Source organism: Anopheles darlingi, chromosome 2 (genome assembly GCF_943734745.1).
Source record: "Anopheles darlingi chromosome 2, idAnoDarlMG_H_01, whole genome shotgun sequence".
NCBI classification, from domain to species: Eukaryota; Metazoa; Arthropoda; class Insecta; order Diptera; family Culicidae; genus Anopheles; species Anopheles darlingi.
In genome coordinates, this window is record NC_064874.1 from 56,405,408 (window position 1) to 56,423,849 (window position 18,442).

Here is an 18,442-nt window from a genome sequence, read left to right on the forward strand (position 1 = left end):
CTGGGAAGACCAGTTCAGTGCATCTCCTGGTGACAGCAACGCTCCGAAAGAAAAACGCCATCGACTGCTCGGTCATAGCAGCAGACGGACTTTCTCAGTTCGTACATGATCAGGATCAAATCGACCAAATTGGGTATTTGGGCCTCTTCACAACAAAGTGTAATTTCACACGTTTCAACTGACTGAAAATAGGACAACGAAAATCGTCCTAAGTGGTGTTGCTGACTGCGACACAGAAGAACTAAGAGAGTCGCTAGAAGAAAAGGAAAACTTCCCAATCACAATAAAAAAAAATGAGCATTAGAGAAAAGAAATACGATGATCATGTCACGTTTCTCTTACACGTCCCCACGGGAAAGAGAACGCTTGCTAAACTTAAATTAATACCCACGATTCGGCACTGCAAGGTAAAGTGGAGCCACTATCATACTAACGGCACACCAATGATGTGCCGCAATTGTCTGAAATACGGTCACGGTGCCAATTATTGCTACAACCGGCCGAAGTGCCTAAAATGTGCCAGTGCACATAAAGCAGAAGACTGCCCACATTCCGACAAATCGTCGGATCAGAAAGGTAGAATACCTGAACACTTGGTAAAGTGTGCGAATTGCAACGGCGGTCACATCGCCAACTACTACAAATGCCCCGCACGTCCACAACGCACAGCAACTCCCACAGTCCATCGACCGGCACAAAGGCTCGATGAAAAAATCTATCAATCCTTTTAGTCGTCACGCACACAAAACGAAGCAGCAGCGGCACCAAAAGCCAGCAAACCATCGGCACAATGGGCAAATCCAGATTCAAACCTACCCAGATAACACCCAGTGTGCAATGAGCAGACCCCTCTCCCTGCGCTTGGCTTCAGTTCAGTTTTTAAACGCTTATCTTTGTGTGGTGCTGTGCTAATCTTGCAGAGTTTACAAAGGAATCTGTAAAAAAGATGTATAAGCAAAAGAGCGGCAGTCAGAAGCGGAAAGTTAGCAGAATGAGACCGATCTTCGCCAAAAATTGTTTCGCGACGAACAGGACAACAATGTACCGGGTCCTAGCAACCGTCCACATCCTGCTTGCAGGATACCGACGACAGTGTAATGTAACGTGAAGAGAGTGAAAGTGAATGTAACGTATCTGACAGTGAAAGTGAAAATGGCAATTACAATCTAGAATCCGCTTCGAGTTCCGACGACGAAACGGTAAGTGTCCCCCAAGGTCCTGATCAAGGTGAAGAGGAGGCATGGCGCGAAAAACTAAGGATTTGGGCAGCGCACAGCAACATCAGCCATCGGCAGCTGCGGGGGTTGCTTCGAATACTCCACGAACCACACCCGTCGCTGCCTTTGGATCCAAGGACGTTGTTGGGCACGCCAACGGAACCGGCGACAGGGTTCGAAATGGATGGAGGTACCTATTGGCACAATGGTTTAGGTAAGTATTACATAAATGTAAATAACAATTCAACAGGCTAACGTTTTTTTACATTTTAGAGCGCTGTCTTCGTTACGCTTTCCGTTGTTTGAGCAGCCACCGTACCATCTCGTTGAACATCAACATAGATGGTAAGCAGGTGTTCAACAACGGAAAAAACCAGATGTGGCCCATATTAGGAAACGTCCACGAAGAGCCAAGCCTGGCTGTCTTCTTAGTAGCCGTTTATTATGGAATGCATAAGCCGAAGCGGGTACAGACGTTCTTGGAGCAGTTTACAACGGAATACGCAAACCTAATCGATGCTGGATTGGTCATCAACGGTAACTTGTTGACGATAAAGCATCGCGTTTTTATCTGCGATTCACCAGCTCGAGCCTTTTGCAAAGGTAAGATATATTGCTAAATCATAAGAATAAGGGTCTGATAATAGTATGTACTCATGTGTTATTTAATTTCGTTTTAGGAGTTGTATATTATATGATACAACTATCGCGAAATGACTGATAGCGAAATGAGGATGCATTAAATGCATGGCCCAGAGGAAGACAGATCGATCAACGGGAATAAAGTCGTACCAGGTGGAGGAAGCCCCGCTGAGGACAGATGCAGATTTTCAACTACTAATCGCCGTTAATGAGACTTAACATAGATTTTATTCACAGCTTTATTACTAGCGATACGTTACACCTGTTGCATCATGGGGTAATGAAATGTTTTTTAACTGGTTTCCTAGATGGTAGCAGAGGTAGAAAAAAGTAGCAATCTGCCCAGGTTAATGGTTTAGATAGAATATTAAATGAAGTAAAACTGCCTTGCGAGGAAGAGGAAGACAGATCGATCAACGGGAATAAAGTCGTACCAGGTGGAGGAAGCCCCGCTGAGGACAGATGCAGATTTTCGACTACTAATCGCCGTTAATGAGACTTAACATAGATTCTATTCACAGCTTTATTACTAGCGATACGTTACACCTGTTGCATCATGGGGTAATGAAATGTTTTTTAACTGGTTTCCTAGATGGTAGCAGAGGTAGAAAAAAGTGGCAATCTGCCCAGGTTAATGGTTTAGATAGAATATTAAATGAAGTAAAACTGCCTTGCGAAATCAATAGACAAATTCGGCCTCTTTCTGCAATGGCATATTGGAAAGGGACTGCATTTGGATCATTTTTGAATTACGTTGGTGTTGTTGTTCTTGAAAATTTCATTGAGGATTGCGATTTGTTATCACTTAAATATTTGCATGTAGCTGTTAAAATTTGTTCCAATAATTATTATAGAAATCGCTATTCTGTACTTCTTAAAAGCCTTTTTGTTTTCTTTTTAAAAACACATACCGAAGAAGATTGCAGCGAAACCGCGATTGTTAAGCTACCAAAGCACGTTATTCATCACTGAAGGATGAGGTCTATGAAGAAATGAGCACACTAAGAAATAATCTCTGGATTCAAATGCTAATGGGCCCGGACGTAATTAATAACAAAACGTTAAAAAACCTACCGATGAAAGCAATTATCGTAATGGGTCATATCTTCAATGGTTGTTACAAGCTAAGCTACTTTATTGAAGCTTGTGCCTAATTATTGCGCACTATCATGACAAATATGGTCACCAAAATCATCAGACAGTGATGAACGAATTACGTCAAAAGTACTACATTCCCAGGCTTCGAGTAGAATACAAGCAAATTCGATATAGCTGTCAGCGCTGCAAAATAGATCGAGCTAAGCCTCAAAATCCGGCCATGGATAACCACCCTCCATCACGACTAGCTGCATTTCAAAGACCGTTTTCGTATACAGGAGTGGATTATTTTGGTCTTATGACAGTTTCCGTTGGCAGGCGCTCTGAAAAGCGGTGGGGTGTCTTATTCACCTATTTGACGATAAGAGCCGTCCATCTAGAGCTTGCCCATTCATTGACGACAGTCTCGTGCATCATTGCTGTGCGCAGCGTTATCGCGAGAAGAGGTGCACCCATAGAAATTATAAGCGACGGGGGTACTAACTTCATCGGAGCGAGCAGAGAGCTCCGAGAAGAATTGAAGACTCTGAACGAGACCTTGCTCATGAGTACATTCGTCGGACCCGATACGACCTGGAGGTTCAACCCACCGGCAGCACCTCACTTTGGTGGCTGTTGGGAACGTCTCGTGCAGTCAGTTAAGAAATCCTTGAGGAGTCTCCAGCTCCGCACCTTCCGTCCGATTTGCATTGAATGAAATTGCATTGCAGGGCGAACGATCTGCCCGACGGCCAAAAAGAGGACGAGAGAGAAGGCGGTGGCGAAAAACGGTCATTCGCGAAACGAAATACACAAGAGGAGACTCTTTTTTTTTTCAACCCGTGTAAATTGTGTAAACCGTGTAAACCGTGTTAACCGCGATCAGCCTTGTTCAAACGTGCCTAATACATGTTAAAGGAACGCACCAAACATGTTAAATAAAGTTAAGCCTGTTGAAGAAAGTTTCTAGTGTCAATTCGTGACAAAGGTCATGTGCCTTTTCGCATTGATAATTCGCCGCACGATGTGTAAGATAGATGAACAAAAGGTTCAGGGAACGAATGAACATGGAGCTTCCTAATTACGATAGTGATAGTAGTCAAGCATGTACATTTTAATTTCATTTTAGTTTTTAAATTTAGTTGTTAAGTTATGAATTTACAATTTTGAAATCCTACTGTGATCAGATGTCTGTGAAATAAATCATGCCATATGTTATACTGTAAATCTCTAGTACTCGTTTAATTTAAAATGTTTCGAATTTCAAACAGGTGGTGGGCACAAATTTAAAGTAGTTCTAGACTAAGTTTTGAAATGACTATTATAAACAGATTATAAACGGACGAATGGAATGATAAGGAATAAATCGGGAAGACTAAAAGTTCTAACCGCCGCGTAAAGAAGCAAATCACGACTCGTCTATTTCTAAAACATAAAATGTATTCAAAAACCTTACCTAATCCTTCAGCTGACCATCTGACCATTGAATATGTTAAACGAATTTTAGAGCGGAGACTGTTACGAATACGACCAAGCGACCGTTGCGTCCGTATTGTTACAACGGTCGCTTCAAGTATCACCATTGCCGGTGTCAAAAGGGCAGTGCGATTAGGAACACGGAGCGGACTGCTCTTTAAGCCCTCCGAAACCGAATCTGAACGTGAATAAAGCAGGGACTGGAAGAGAACAAGAAAGAGACAGAACGCTTCGGTTTACCTGCGAGGTACGAGACACCGTGCGATATAGTGAAATTGTGTGCGCTCGTGACAAAATGCAACCGAACCCACCGGGAGTGATGGAAGAGGACAAGATTGCAAAGGTGCAACCAGCTGAGCAACCGGGACCGAAGGTAGAACGAGAAAGACCCAGCTCGCTGCCAGAGGCGACTACGTACGTGTAGTGTACGTAAGCGATCTTAGTAATCAGTAGTTGTAAGCACACTTGCATAGAGATAATGAAAAATATATCAGTCGAATATCAATGAAAAAATATCACAGACTCGTTGCGATCGAACGTGATTAGAGCCAAGTGATAAAGTGGAGTGTGAGAGGTAAAAAGAGAGAAAGTGATAACAGCTCTAACACCGGAACCATGGCGGCAATCAGGGGCACTGTGAAGGTGGACTTTTAAAAAATTCCGAAAAGGCCTTCACAGGTGAAGGCCACCACGTTTGTAATGTCCAAGATAGGACTTGTTGCGAACGACATCTCCTGTCTGCGGTTGAAACCCGCAGTATCGTCTATCTTCGTCCAGCTAAAGGACTCAAGCCTTACCCTTCGGACCGTCGAGCAGAACGACGGAAGACACTCGCTTGAATGCGACGGGTAGCATTGCCCGATTACGATAACTATTGGCCATGGCGTCGCGCTCGCTACTATGCGTCCTCCGTCTTCCTCTTCATGCAATTCGTCATTTTGTTTTGGTGTTGCAGCGAAGGATTTTGTAAGTAAATTTGAATATTCTGCATATGTAAAGTAAATCTATAACTATAAATCTGCATTTGCTAACATTTTAGCACAATGCAGTCGCACAAGAAGACAAACTACTACCAGTTCAAGCGCATGGCTGAGCTGAAGATAGAAAATGTAGATTTGGCGTAAGGTTCCAGGATTTTCGGATTCGGCAGTAGCAAAGGCGCTGTAAAGGAGCGTTGGGCAAAAAAAGGAGCTGTGTTAGATGCCCTAGGACCACCAAGAGGCAAAATATGCAAACCAATGAATGGAAAAAGGGCATTAATAGCTAAAAGTAATTACTTCGTCATTCTAGTTTTTCAGTTATTCCATTCATGCCTCGGCGCATGTATTGTTATCATATTTATTAAAATCTTGCCTTATTTTAATGGGTTGGATTGACACGAAAGGACAAGCCAAGAAAATATTAGCGACCAACAAAAGAGAGCTGCAGGCTACCGGTGGCGGTCCAAACCAAATAAAGGACTTGACTCTTTTGCAAATAGAAATAGTCCGGCTCCTTCATATAGCTGGTACCATTGCGCCAACGGGATCTTGCTTCGGGTGTAACGAAACTAGTCCAGCATCATCATCTACCCAGAACAGTCATCACAACAATTCAAGTGAAATCGTACAATCTATAGTGCCTGCATATGATCCTGCTAGTTCATTACACGAATCGAGTCCTGACAAACCATCCTGACCAGAGCCAAGTACATGCAAGTGCAACAGGGTGTTCGCAAAGGCAACGGAGACATCGTAGGACGCTAGGTGATGAAAGGAACGAGATGCTTAAACGGCATACAGAGCTGTAGGAGGCGATGAGACATTTTGCTGCTGTTGAAGAAAATGGAGCTAAACTTGTTGAGGCTGTGAAATAAATCCTAGAAATGCTGGTTTGGGCGGCGAGAATGGCTGATACAATGTCTAATCGATAGAGTGCAGCAAGCCCCACCTCCAATACCGGACAGGCTAGAGACGATAATCAAGTTCTGCAACATGGTGCATGGCCTATGCGACCATATTGTGGCAGCGGATTTGCCTGAACATTTGCAGAATCCTTGTCTGATTCAATCCCTGATCGCAAAACTTATCGGGCATATCGAGCATACCCTCGATTGCACCGATGCGAGAGAGAGAGAGAAAGAGAATCGATACCCTCTTCTCTTAGCTCAACGCGCTGAGTCGCGTCACAACCACCCGAGTCATCACACACATTGTCGTGCTTAAACCACATCAAAAATGGAAGGAAGCCGCTTCACCATCACTAAGTTGAATAATAGCAACTGTTACCGATAGTCCCGATATCGATAACGGGATTATCGGTAGGGCTCGTGCGCAGCCGCAAGAGGCTCTCCTGCGCGTACGTGTGCGTGCGCGCAGGAGGGCACATTATTAGAAAATGATAAGAAAAAACAGTGTGAGGCAAGCAGCCGGGAACAGCAGACTGTTTTTTGAGCTGCTGCTTCATTTGAGTAATCGAATAAAACAGAGCTACATGAAACGAAGTTCACGGTTGCATCTTTGCATTTCATTACAGCAACTATCAAACATGGAAATTCAAGGTCGAGCTTCTACCAACCAAAGAGGAACTCTGGAAGTACGTCGAGCCTGGAAAGAAGATGGCGGATGCGAAGGACTGGGACACCGGCGACTCCAAAGCAAGAGCTACACGAACGAGTTCGAATTCGATTCCGGGCTGGGCTATGTTTTGCCTAACGCTTGTATGAAGAAGTAGTGCAGAGAAAATAGCTGACAGGTTAGGTTGGCTTCTGTTTGGAAGTCTGATAAACCCAGTTGCGAAGGAAAGTTCATTGTTTTAGTTGTTCTAAAAATGTCAGCTTCATCTAAAAAATGTAAGATTGCTGATGAAAAAAGAGTATTCAACGAAAAGTGAGAGAATTTGTATTTTATTACGCAAGTGAACGAAACAATTTCATGTATGATTTGCTTAAATAGCATCGCTGTACCAATAGAGTATAATGTCCGTAGACATTATGAATCTTTGCATCAAGAAAAATATGCAGAACTGATCGGAAAACTGTGTGACAATAAAGGTCAGCGTTTGAAGGAATCCTTCTGCAAACAAAGAGGCTATTTTACGCGCAAATAATGTATGATAGAGGCATGTGAAATTGTAGGCCCTGAAAAGAAGAATCTGTTCGAAGGTGTCAGTTTGTCGGTAAACACTGTAGCCAGCAAGATCACCGAGTTAGCGACAAATCTTGAAGAACAACTGATTGCTGTCACAAAAGATTTTTCAGCATATTCCATCGCACTGGACGAATCAACTGATGTAACAGACACCGCATATTGTGCCGTATTCATTCGTGGCGTGGACGAAAACTTTAAAAATTTATGAAGAGCTTTTGGACTTACTTCCTATGAAAGGAACGACGACTGGGCGCGACGTATTTCAACAACTGGAAGCCTGTATCGAAAGGTGTGGATTACCGTGGGAAAAATTCATTTCTCTGGCTACGGATGGTGCACCAGCAATGTGTTCGGAGAAGAGGTTGGCGTTGTTGGATTGGTCGTAGAGAAGCGGAATCAGCTCAGTTTGGCGGGAGCTTTTGCAGCCATACACTGCATTTTGCACCAAGAAGCACTATGTACCAAAAATCTTTAAATGAAGAACGTGATGGATCTTTTCGTGAAAACGGTGAACTTCATACGTGCACGGGCCTCAACCACGACAGTTTGTATCATTTCTAGCTGATTTAGTAACGGAATACGGAGAGTTGCTGTACCACACGGAAGTGAGATAGTTGAGTCGTGGGAAAGTGCTGACGAAATTTTTTTATAGTTAGATTATTTAATAGTCATGTTCATGGAAATGAAAAAAAAAGACATACCTCAGCTCAGTGACACATCGTTTTTGTCGGATCTTGCTTTTCTCACTGACGTCACCCAACATCTCAATACACTAAAGTTAACAACTACAGGGCTCAAAGCAGCTGATAACCGCGATGTTCGGCCGCATCAAATCATTTCGATGCAAGCTGAAATTGTGGGCCACTCAGCTGAGAGATGGAAATTTAACTCATTTTCCTTTTCTGAAAAGCATAACAGCTGAGCCGCAGTGCCTGAAGGACTACGAACAAATCCTTAAAAGATTGCTAGAAGAATTTGAACGCCGCTTTAAGTAACTTACTGCTTTCGAGCCACAGGTTTGCCACTACCGTTTCCAGTTGACGTAGAAAACGTTCCAGAAGACGTCCAAAAGGAATTTCTAGACCTGCAGTGTGACCCTGTGCTAAAACAAAAATACAGTGAGGTTGGCATACCAGACTTTTATAATTTTATTCCTAGAGAGAATTTTCCAAACCTATTTCGCACAGCTTCTAGAATTCTAGCAATGTTTGGGAGTACGTACGGTTGCGAGCAATTTTTCTCCAGAATGAAGATAAACGAAACATTATTACGATCAAGACTAAGTGATGAACAGCTGAAGGCATCCTTACGGCTTGCCACTGCACACGACTTCAATCCCAATCTCCATAACTGGTGTCTGCCAAACTATTTCAGCTGAGTGGACAGAAACAGAAGTGACGAGCTTACTACTGATCACTTTCGTTTTTTTTTGTTTTGGGATGTGTAGTTCCTGCTTTTATCTGTGTACGCAATAAACTGGTGGTTGTTTCATGATTAAAAGCGTTTGCAAGATGCAAGAGTACTTGGACATGGGGCATATGAAGATGTTATCGCCAGATGGAGAAAGTAGGCCAGCATGTTTGTATTACGTACCGCATCATCCGGTGTTTAAGCAAAATAGCACCACAACAAAGTTTAGAGTGGTCTTCGATGCATCGAAATGTAATGCAATGCAACGAGGCACTTTGCATTGGACCCCTGTCGTTCAAAATGAATTATTAGACATTGTCATGAAGTTCTGTGCCTATAGGGTCGCATTAATCGGGGACATTGCCAAGATGTATCGCAAAATATTGTTGGATGAATCGAATCGATGAATCGAATCGGCCAATCATTCGTATAATGTTTAGATTCAACAAAGAGGGGTCAGTCCAAACGTACGACCTCAACACCGCCACGTATGGCCTCGCACCGTCATTCTTCCCCGCTACAGCGACTTTGCTGCAGCTAGTGGAAGATGAGGGATCGGTTTATACATGGAAGCTTTTGCCGCGGTACGCAACAATTTCTTCGTGGACGATTTCAATAGTGGTGCTGACAATGAAGAGGCCATGACAGTGACGAAGATGGTGAGCAAAATGATAAAATATCAAGTGTGCGTTAGATGGCGTATTACACGCCACAACGCAAGATAAAGAAAGTGCCCGTAACACACATGGAGGTATCCGTATTCGTTTCGTGATGTGGAAGAAAGCATTGAATCGTTCGGAGCCACGGAACAACAAGACGTGCGCGTGTGGCCTCCCGTCACGCGGGCTTCTTCGTCAACGCCGTCAGTCCCCGATAAAGCACGCGGTCGTGATCGATTGTGTTATGTGTGTACTCTGCGAACCACGCGGGCGTCGAGTGCCCGGACATGCGCGATCTCTCCACGGTGGAGAGAATCAACTTGACCATGGAGAGAGGCAAGTGCGTGAGGCAGCTGCTTTTCCGGACTCCATGCGGCCTGATATTGCACGTCGGCGAAGCGTTGCCAGCGTTGCAACGGTAAGCATCATACAATTTTGTGCGGAGTAGGTGATGCGCCCGCAAAGTGACGTGTACCGATTGCCCTTCCCTTTCGTGCTGGTGGGGGGCTTCGAGTGCGTCGGTTCGCGTCCCTATGCATCCTATTCGTGGACGATCATTATCAGGCGCTCGTGGTGATAAAGGTACTGTGTGTGTGTGTCGATTCTGTGGTATGTTTGTGCATTCCGAGAAAAGGTTCCAGAAACATCATGTATGGTGCTACGCATTGTGCATGAGCCCAATACATGATGTTTCTAGGAACTAATAAGGGTTATTTAGGTCACGGGAATGTTCAAGATATCGTTCGCGGACGCGTTAGCGATACGGGTACCCGACGCGCGGGACGGCCATCGCGAAATTGGTTACGAAAAGAAATGAATGTTTACCAAAACGGCGGGCTAATAGATGGACTGATCGTTGAGAATAAACGGCACTTGCCACCGGAACTTGAAGAAGAAAGACGTGTTCACTTCACTCCATAAGAAATAACTTACAGTCCCCTGCCGGAGCTTCGAGTGAACGCGTCACCACCGTTTAGTTTACACACACACAGGTATCGACCTTTGTGGACCATACGATGTCCTCCCAGGGATTAAGGGCCGTCGCATCATCGACGTCTTCGTGTGCATATTTGTCTGTTTTGCAACGAAAGCAGTGCACCTTGAAGTGGTGTAAGAGCAATCCACACAGGCCTTTATCTCAGGCCTCATGCGCTTCGCAACCCTGCGAGGGAAACCGAATACAATCCACTGTGACAACGGCCGCAACTTCGTGGGCGCAGCCAAGGAACTGCAGCGAATACGTGACGCCTTCGACGACCCCCAGACCCAGCACCGTGTCGTCGAAAAGGCTGCCGAGGAAGGAATACGTTTCTCTGTCATCCCTCCGCGCAGCCCGAATTTCGGCGGGTTATGGGCAGGTAAATATAAAGGTAGCTAAACGATTGCTGAAAGCGGCCGCCGACGGTCCACAGATGAGGTTGGTTGAGATGCAAACCCTGATGCATCAGATCGCCGCCCTCCTCAGCTCCCGACCGCTTACAGCCCTGCGTACAGCACCCGAGGACGTCAAAGCGCTAATGTGATGGTTTAGGAACCACTGCTAGTCGATCGATTCGATCGATGGCTTTGGAAGCACTGTAAACCACGCGCGCTGCTGCGTTAGCATAAATACGCGCGTCAGCATAAATGCGTACCCAGTCGTCCGGGCAAGCAATGCTTAATCGATAAAAGTGCTATATATATATAAGACCAGAATTAAAGTGTTAGCGTAAGAATAGGTTAAGCACCTAATTGTAACCAGTATAAAAACCTCTGTCGTTCAATAAAACAGCCCCCAATTGTGAACTCAGAACCAAGGAGTACTCTTTTCTTCAGGTCCGAGTTGGCGATAGCTCCCGGATGCTCGCCAACCACGGATACCAGGTAATCAGAAAGAAACCTTGACTGACTTCCTAGTTTTTACACTACACTAACATCGGCCCACTTCTTGATCGATCGGGCCTCCTTCGGCACTCCGGCGATGCAGAGGGATGACGACTCAGAGCCCTTCCACACGCGGTGGAAACGGGCACAACTCCAGACTCCCCCTCCGGTCAGTGGACCGGATTCTGAATAACGTTTCATGACAAAACATCGTCGTTAGATAATTTCTCAAAATATTTGAAAATACACCTCATAAAATCTAAGACAATCAGTGATGTAAAAGACGTTTTATTACAACTACTTTACGAATGGGATCTACCAGCACAAATAGTTATTGATAACGATAACTTCACGTCAAATGTAGTGGAACAAAGTATAAGAAACTTAGAAGTTCAGGTATTTAGGACGCCTGTGCGGACTCAGAAACGAATGGCCAGGTAGAAAGATGCCATTTAACTCTCAGAGAGATAGCCAGATGTCACAAGGCATTAAACCCAGAGATAGGGATAGTAAATCTAGTGCGAGAGGCAGCACACCGTTATAACACTAAACATTCGTTTATCAAAAACGCACCCAGAAACATATATATATATATATATATATATATAGGTGAAACAAGTTCTAATGCGACCATATCAGGGATATCAGAAAGCAAGGAGAAAAACAATAAAAAGATAATCGATTTGTATAAAGCAAAAAAAAGCAAAATAGAACCACCGAGTTACGAAAAATATGACGTCGGCGCATACGCATATGAAAGGACTAATTCCAACAGCAAAAGAAAGAGCAGATTTGATTAAATTAAAGATTTGAAGATTTGAAAAATTAAAGAAGATTACGACACTTATGTCATCGATTCTACCAATAGGAAAATACATGAGACTAATTTAAGAAAAAAAAACCATTGACAAATAACTAATAACGTCAAATAACGTCATTCCAGTCTGCTGCTAGCAGTAAAGTGCGTCTACCATAATAAGAATCAACAGGCCAGACCCCCTATATACAACAATATCAACATCAAATATCAACACCTTACAAAGCTTAGTGGAGAATCTGCAGGAAGCAATCATCCTAGCCAAGCATGGCATACCCAGTAGCAAGTTATTGTCAATGAGGGACTACGAGGCCATGAAGATGATTCTGTAGCAACACGATGTCACTGTGAGTTCCTTCGAGGAAATGCTATCTGAAGCGAAAGTAAAGGTAGCAACGAACAGAACACACGTCACCTACATTACTCTCATACCAAAGCAATCCGCAAAACCATTCGACTATCTATATATCGAATCAAAACACGGATACGGATTTCAGTAACAAATCATAATATCTTGAGAAACGAAACACATGTGTAGCGACATGGGCGAATATCGACGTTGAAAAGGTACAAGAACTGGCGAGCAAACTCAAGCAGTCTGTACCCCCGGCCCAAAAGAAGAAGAGGTACATCTGCTACCTCCCGGTGGGCTCCTCATAGAATAAAAAAAGAAAAAAAAGGAAAAAAAAATATATACATATACATAAGTAAGTAGGAAAAAAAAATCAACCTTCGATAAGTGGAAAAAAAGAAAGAAAAAACAGCATTCACTAAGAAAAGAAGAGAAAAAAAAACTTCATATGACTGACCGCCGCCTACGAAGCCAGGCAAAAGCGCCCACAGGGAGTCTCGACCAAACAAACCTAGAGGGCCTGTTTCTGTCCGACGGAACCCCGGCCGGATACCTCCCACCTCTTACGCCGGAGCCAATTCAAGCAGCGACCCTCGAAGACCACCAAGCGAGCCCCGGAACATCGGGGGACAACCACCAAGAAAAGCTCCAGGTTTTCAAAAGGTCCATCGTCCCGGACTAGGAAGCACTTAACCAAACCCACCCCGAACGCAAGATGGCAGAGCCACCGGCTACCCCGATAGAGAGGGTAGTAGCTCTGATCCCCGAATTTAGCGGAGCCCCAGACGAGCTGGAGCTCTTCATCCACCAAGTGGACAGGGCCCAGCAGCGCTATGGGCTAGATTCGGAGGAGGCGGTGGACATAGTACTGTCCAAACTACGCGGAAAGGCGGTGGCGTATTATCGCCGCATAAAAACCGCCACCTGGGAAGAAATGCGCGACCTACTCCGGGAGGATTTTGGCACGAAACGCAGCGTAGAGGCAATTTTTCACCAAACCGAGACGCTCGGGCAACGAAACGGAGAGTCGTTCCGGCACTATAAGGATCGAGCCCGAAAAATCGTAGAGGCTGTTAAAAGTTATGCTCCAGATAACGAAGCCCTCTTAGAGTATGCCTGCCGACACATCCGGCATCACTTTGTATGAGGGCTAGCAGACGAGAATAAGAATGCTAGCACTGATGCACCCGGAGTACGAATTGGAGCCGCTACTACATTATCTAGAGGATGTCGGTGAGAACACCGACCGGGTCACCGACGCGACTCGAAGGCTCCGAGCAGGGGAAAGGCCAAACCCCAAAAAGGGGCATCGCAACGGGCCCCCTCCTCACCAGCAGTGGCCGCAGCATCAGGACTGGCCACCGCAGAACCAATGGCAGAACGGTTACCAGCGATATCCGGCCAACACCCAATGGGCACACTCGGAGCCAAGGTATCCAGAGCAACAGGGATGGCCATACCCAGCGCCGGAGGCATATCCACCGGGTCCCGGTTACCCATTACCCCGGTTACCGGGACAACCCGCGTGGCCTTCAACATCAGCATCGCCCCACCAACAAGCGTCAACCGGTCCCTCCTCTCCATGGCCCGAAAACAACGTCACCGGTCACAAGGAAACAGCGGGCTACAATAATAATCAGCGCGGACAGGAACAAAAAAAAACGGGTTCCAGGGGAATCCACACATCCAGTAAATGGTGAAAATTGCAGAACACCTGGAGAAGGCCGTACACAGTGGTGGACCTGCCAAGCGACCACACCACACGGATAAGGCGACCACACCACACGGATAAGGACGGCCACAAGGTGGAGCAAATTCACAATAATCGCCTCAAAAGGTTTATCGAATAAGATACGACAAGAAACTAAGGAGTCGCCAAGCGACGAACCCAGTCACCAAACAGCCAGGTGTCGCATCATCATTTATAAGCGACAAGCTGTAAGTCGCCAACATAGAGTTAGTAGATGGCCCGGCGAGAAAGAACGCAAATGAAGCCTAGGTGTAAGCCCCAGCCCGACGCCACAACGACAGGATTAGCCACCCCCTACAAGCCAAATTTGAAATTTTGCAAATCGATTTTCGAGCACTGTGCGTCTTGTAATTCAGATGTAAACAAAAAAAAATCTGAATTTCTAACCTCTCCCAACACCACCCCCGTCGCTGTGTGTTTTCCGCTGTCCTTTCCTGTGTTTCCCTCAGTGAACTCTGGCCTGTGTCGGTAAGTATATGTGTGGATTAATGTCTGTATATGTCTATATATGCCCTGAGGTATGTATATTTGTGTATGAATTGAGATATATGAAGTGATTTCATACTCACCGAACCTCTCCGATTTTTGACTGGAACTTTGGACACCGGAACGAACTGAACCAAACACTTTGATGTTTGCCAATCGTTCATAAAGCAGTGATAAAAGGAGGTAAATGTAATTTTCATCGTGTGATTGGAATGTCTATATTTTTTTTTGCAACAGTAACCATGGACACTAGCGGAAGAACCCTGAAGGCGATTTTTTTTCAAAACATCCAAACTAAAGAAGCAATAGACGATCTAAAGAAAACTATAATACACGAGCTGCGAGAGCAGCCTACAAGTACCCGTCAACATGTAGCAGAACAACTGGTCGCGAATTTCGCACCAATTGATTCGGAAGAAACGCTAAAGCTATTGGAAGAATCCCTAAATGACGGACCAGTAATGGCAAAGCTGGTTGAGCAGTTCACCAACGGGTTTGGCGGCGGGCTCTACAACGGAAGGGGTCGGACAGTTGGTCTACGCGTTGTAGACAAAATAATTAAACGCGATTTTCTGTGTCAATGTTCGTGGGCCGGTAAGTCATACAAAGGTAGTAAAAAAATAGAGTTTAAGTGCTTTTATAATGTAAGATATTTATTTTTTAAGATAATTCGTTTTTGCGACACGTCTTTTTCATTAGAAGATACGGAATAATTTTTAAAACAGATATTAAAATATGCCACCAAACGCAATCATGCCGTTCAGCGTAAACCTACTATGAAGAGGCGTGGCAGTTAAGTTAAGGTAGCTGTAAGTTTTGAATTATCGATCGCTTAGGTATCAATATATAGGTATCAATTGCCCAAACCGTCTGGTTCAGGTTGGTCGATGAAATAGCTGCGCTAACGAAGAAGTCTATTTTTCAGTGACGCGAGTTTTTTTTTTTTTGTCAAATCGCAGTTGTACTACTGGGTAATGTGAAGAATTTGCGAGTTTTTACACTAGGTTTGAAGCATTGCACGGTTGAAGACCGAAATGCGATAAAACGATTGATATCGGCAGGAAAGACGTATCGGGAAGTGCAGGATATTATGTGCTGCTCTGCGAAGAAAATAGCAAATGCACTGAAATGGAATTCCACACCCGAAAGTCGTGGAAAAAGGCGCGCAACAAGCGCACAAACTGATCGCGAGATAATCCGAACGGTGAAGAAAAGGCCACAAATTAGTTCTTTGGCATTGAAAAACGAACTGAACTTGTCTATCAGCACATCAACGATAAGGAAACGTTTGCGGGAAGCAAATTTGTACGCCAGAGTGCCGAGGAAAGTACCCTTGCTTAAACCAAGATACATTCAAAATCGAATAATGGCCCCTATTACGAAAAAGTCGATAACGCTATCGATCGACAAATTAATCGACTCGAATTTCAGATGAACACAATCGATATCGAGTCGATAACGCGGAGCTGCTCGAAAGCAGGCAATACGTCAAAAGTTGTTTAAATTGACAGTTATTATAGAAAATTTTGGGGGAAATGCTGATGATCTGATGCTGATCTGCTATCTTTTTGATTAATTTTATAACCTAATTCATGTATAATCATGAAATACATGTTTTTTCATGTTCATTTTCATGTTTTTTGGTGATGTATTTTAATATTCCTTCTCGATATTTCGATCGAGAGGGTGGATTTTCAGAACGTTTACCCTAGCGACGGGTCCTCTGATAGATAACAGAAACCGCGATGTAAGTTTTGCTAGGACGATGTGGTGCAGGTGTCTCTTGGGTTCCGCAGTTAGCTCCGTGAAGATTGTGGGCGTTTAGAACTGTTGACGACGCCGAATTTGACTGGTGATTCTTACGACGGTGTTCCGACGCGATTACTGGAGCATTAAGAAAGCCAGGAATCGCCGTGTCACCGCATCGAAGCATCCGGTTGGCTAATCGCGAAGGTTCTACAAACAGCCGCATATGCGCAATCAAAAATCGATGGAAATTACATTGCATTCCATGCAGAATTAAGCTTTGATTGGTTTAAAAAATATCTGCTTTTAATAAGAGCTTTTCGCTGCTAAATTATAGGAAAAAAATTTTTTGATGCGAAAAATATTTTTTAAAAAGGGGGCAAGACAGGGAATATCAAATAAAACATTTAAGAATGTTTTCCTTCATCCTAATTAACATTTACATGCTTAAAAACTACCATCTTCCAACCAAAAACAGCGTTAAAGATGAACTATCGACGCTATCGACTGCTCCGGAGCAGTCGATAACTAATCGATCGATAAATGTGCGTTCGCAATGCCATTTTGTCGATTGACAACCAAACTGCTCGAAAAAATGTATGGGATGACAGTTCGAGTCGATTATTTCCTTATCGATCGACAAGCGGCTTTATCGATCGACAAGGAATGAACCAAAATGAACAAAAATGACCAAAAGTTCATCCCTTGTCGATCGATAGCGTTATCGACTTTTTCGTAATAGGGGCCAATGTTTGCCAAGTCTCGGGTCGATTGGCCACTTACCAAATGGAGGAATATTCTTTGGACTGATGAGAGCAAAGTGGAGTTGTTTGGATCTGGGGGACAGCGAAAGTTTGTGAGACGTCCCCCAAATACTAGAACGAACCCCAAATTTACTGTAAAAGTTAAATTTGGAGGAGCCAAGGTTATGGTATGGGGCTGTTTCTCATACAGCGGTGTAGGCCCCATTCACCGTATCGAAGGCATCATGAATGCTGTTGGATATGTCGATATCTTACAAAATATCATGCTACCATATGCGGAAAATGAATTGCCGCTAAAATGGGTCTTCCAACAAGACAATAACCCCAAGCACACCAGCAAACGTGCAAAAGCTTGGTTTCAAGAAAGAAAAATTGACGTAATGGAATGGCCCGCACAATCCCCCGATCTCAATCCGATCGAACATTTATGGACGGACATAAAAAGGGCTGTGCATAAAGCAATGCCAAAAGATTCTCAGCAGTTATAGGCCGCAGTAAAGGCAGCATGGTACCAAATACCAACAAACCGCTGCCAAAACTTAGTGGATTCAATGCCACGAAGATGCCCAGCCGTTTTAAAAAACAGAGGTCATGCTACCAAGTACTGAGCACTTGTCAATGTTTTGTAATTAAAATGTAATAAAATTCGAATTCAAATTTGCCTTTTTTGTTAATAAATACTCGTTGAGTTTGTTAGCACTGCTATTTCATCGACCAACCTGAACCAGACGGTTTGGGCAATTGATACCTATATATTGATACCTAAGCGATCGATAATTAAAATTAACACCAAACCGCATACCACACACACTAATGCACCCAACAGATGCGATAAAAATTAATTAGAAGTAATCGTGAGCGAGTACAAGGCGCAAGTTTGCATATCGCACTTGCGCTGCTATTTTATCGACCAGTGCTATACATTCTGTTCGTACTTTATTTATATAATTAAATGGGGATGACGCTACATGCGAGCAAACTTACTGGCAATGTATGATGAAGGGGAATATAGACTATTTTAGTATTAACTTTAATTGCTACTAACTTACAATATA

General features: G+C 44.1%; 1 protein-coding gene across 1 annotated transcript; it reads left to right on the plus strand.

The window, feature by feature from the left end:
• Positions 1–13,810: 13,810 nt before the first annotated feature.
• On the plus strand, positions 13,811–14,433 carry LOC125959356 (trithorax group protein osa-like). Its single transcript, XM_049692176.1, has 2 exons — positions 13,811–14,306; positions 14,351–14,433. The coding sequence occupies exons 1-2, from the start codon at positions 13,811–13,813 to the stop codon at positions 14,431–14,433; spliced, it is 579 nt and encodes a 192-aa protein (XP_049548133.1).
• Positions 14,434–18,442: the final 4,009 nt, after the last annotated feature.

Bases quoted from the DNA above. Each gene is read 5' to 3' on its own strand.
- LOC125959356 (XM_049692176.1), top strand. From the start codon at position 13,811: ATGCTAGCACTGATGCACCCGGAGTACGAATTGGAGCCGCTACTACAT. The intron at 14,307-14,350 runs GTTCCAGGGGAA...TGAAAATTGCAG, and splicing joins ACAGGAACAAAAAAAAACGG to AACACCTGGAGAAGGCCGTA.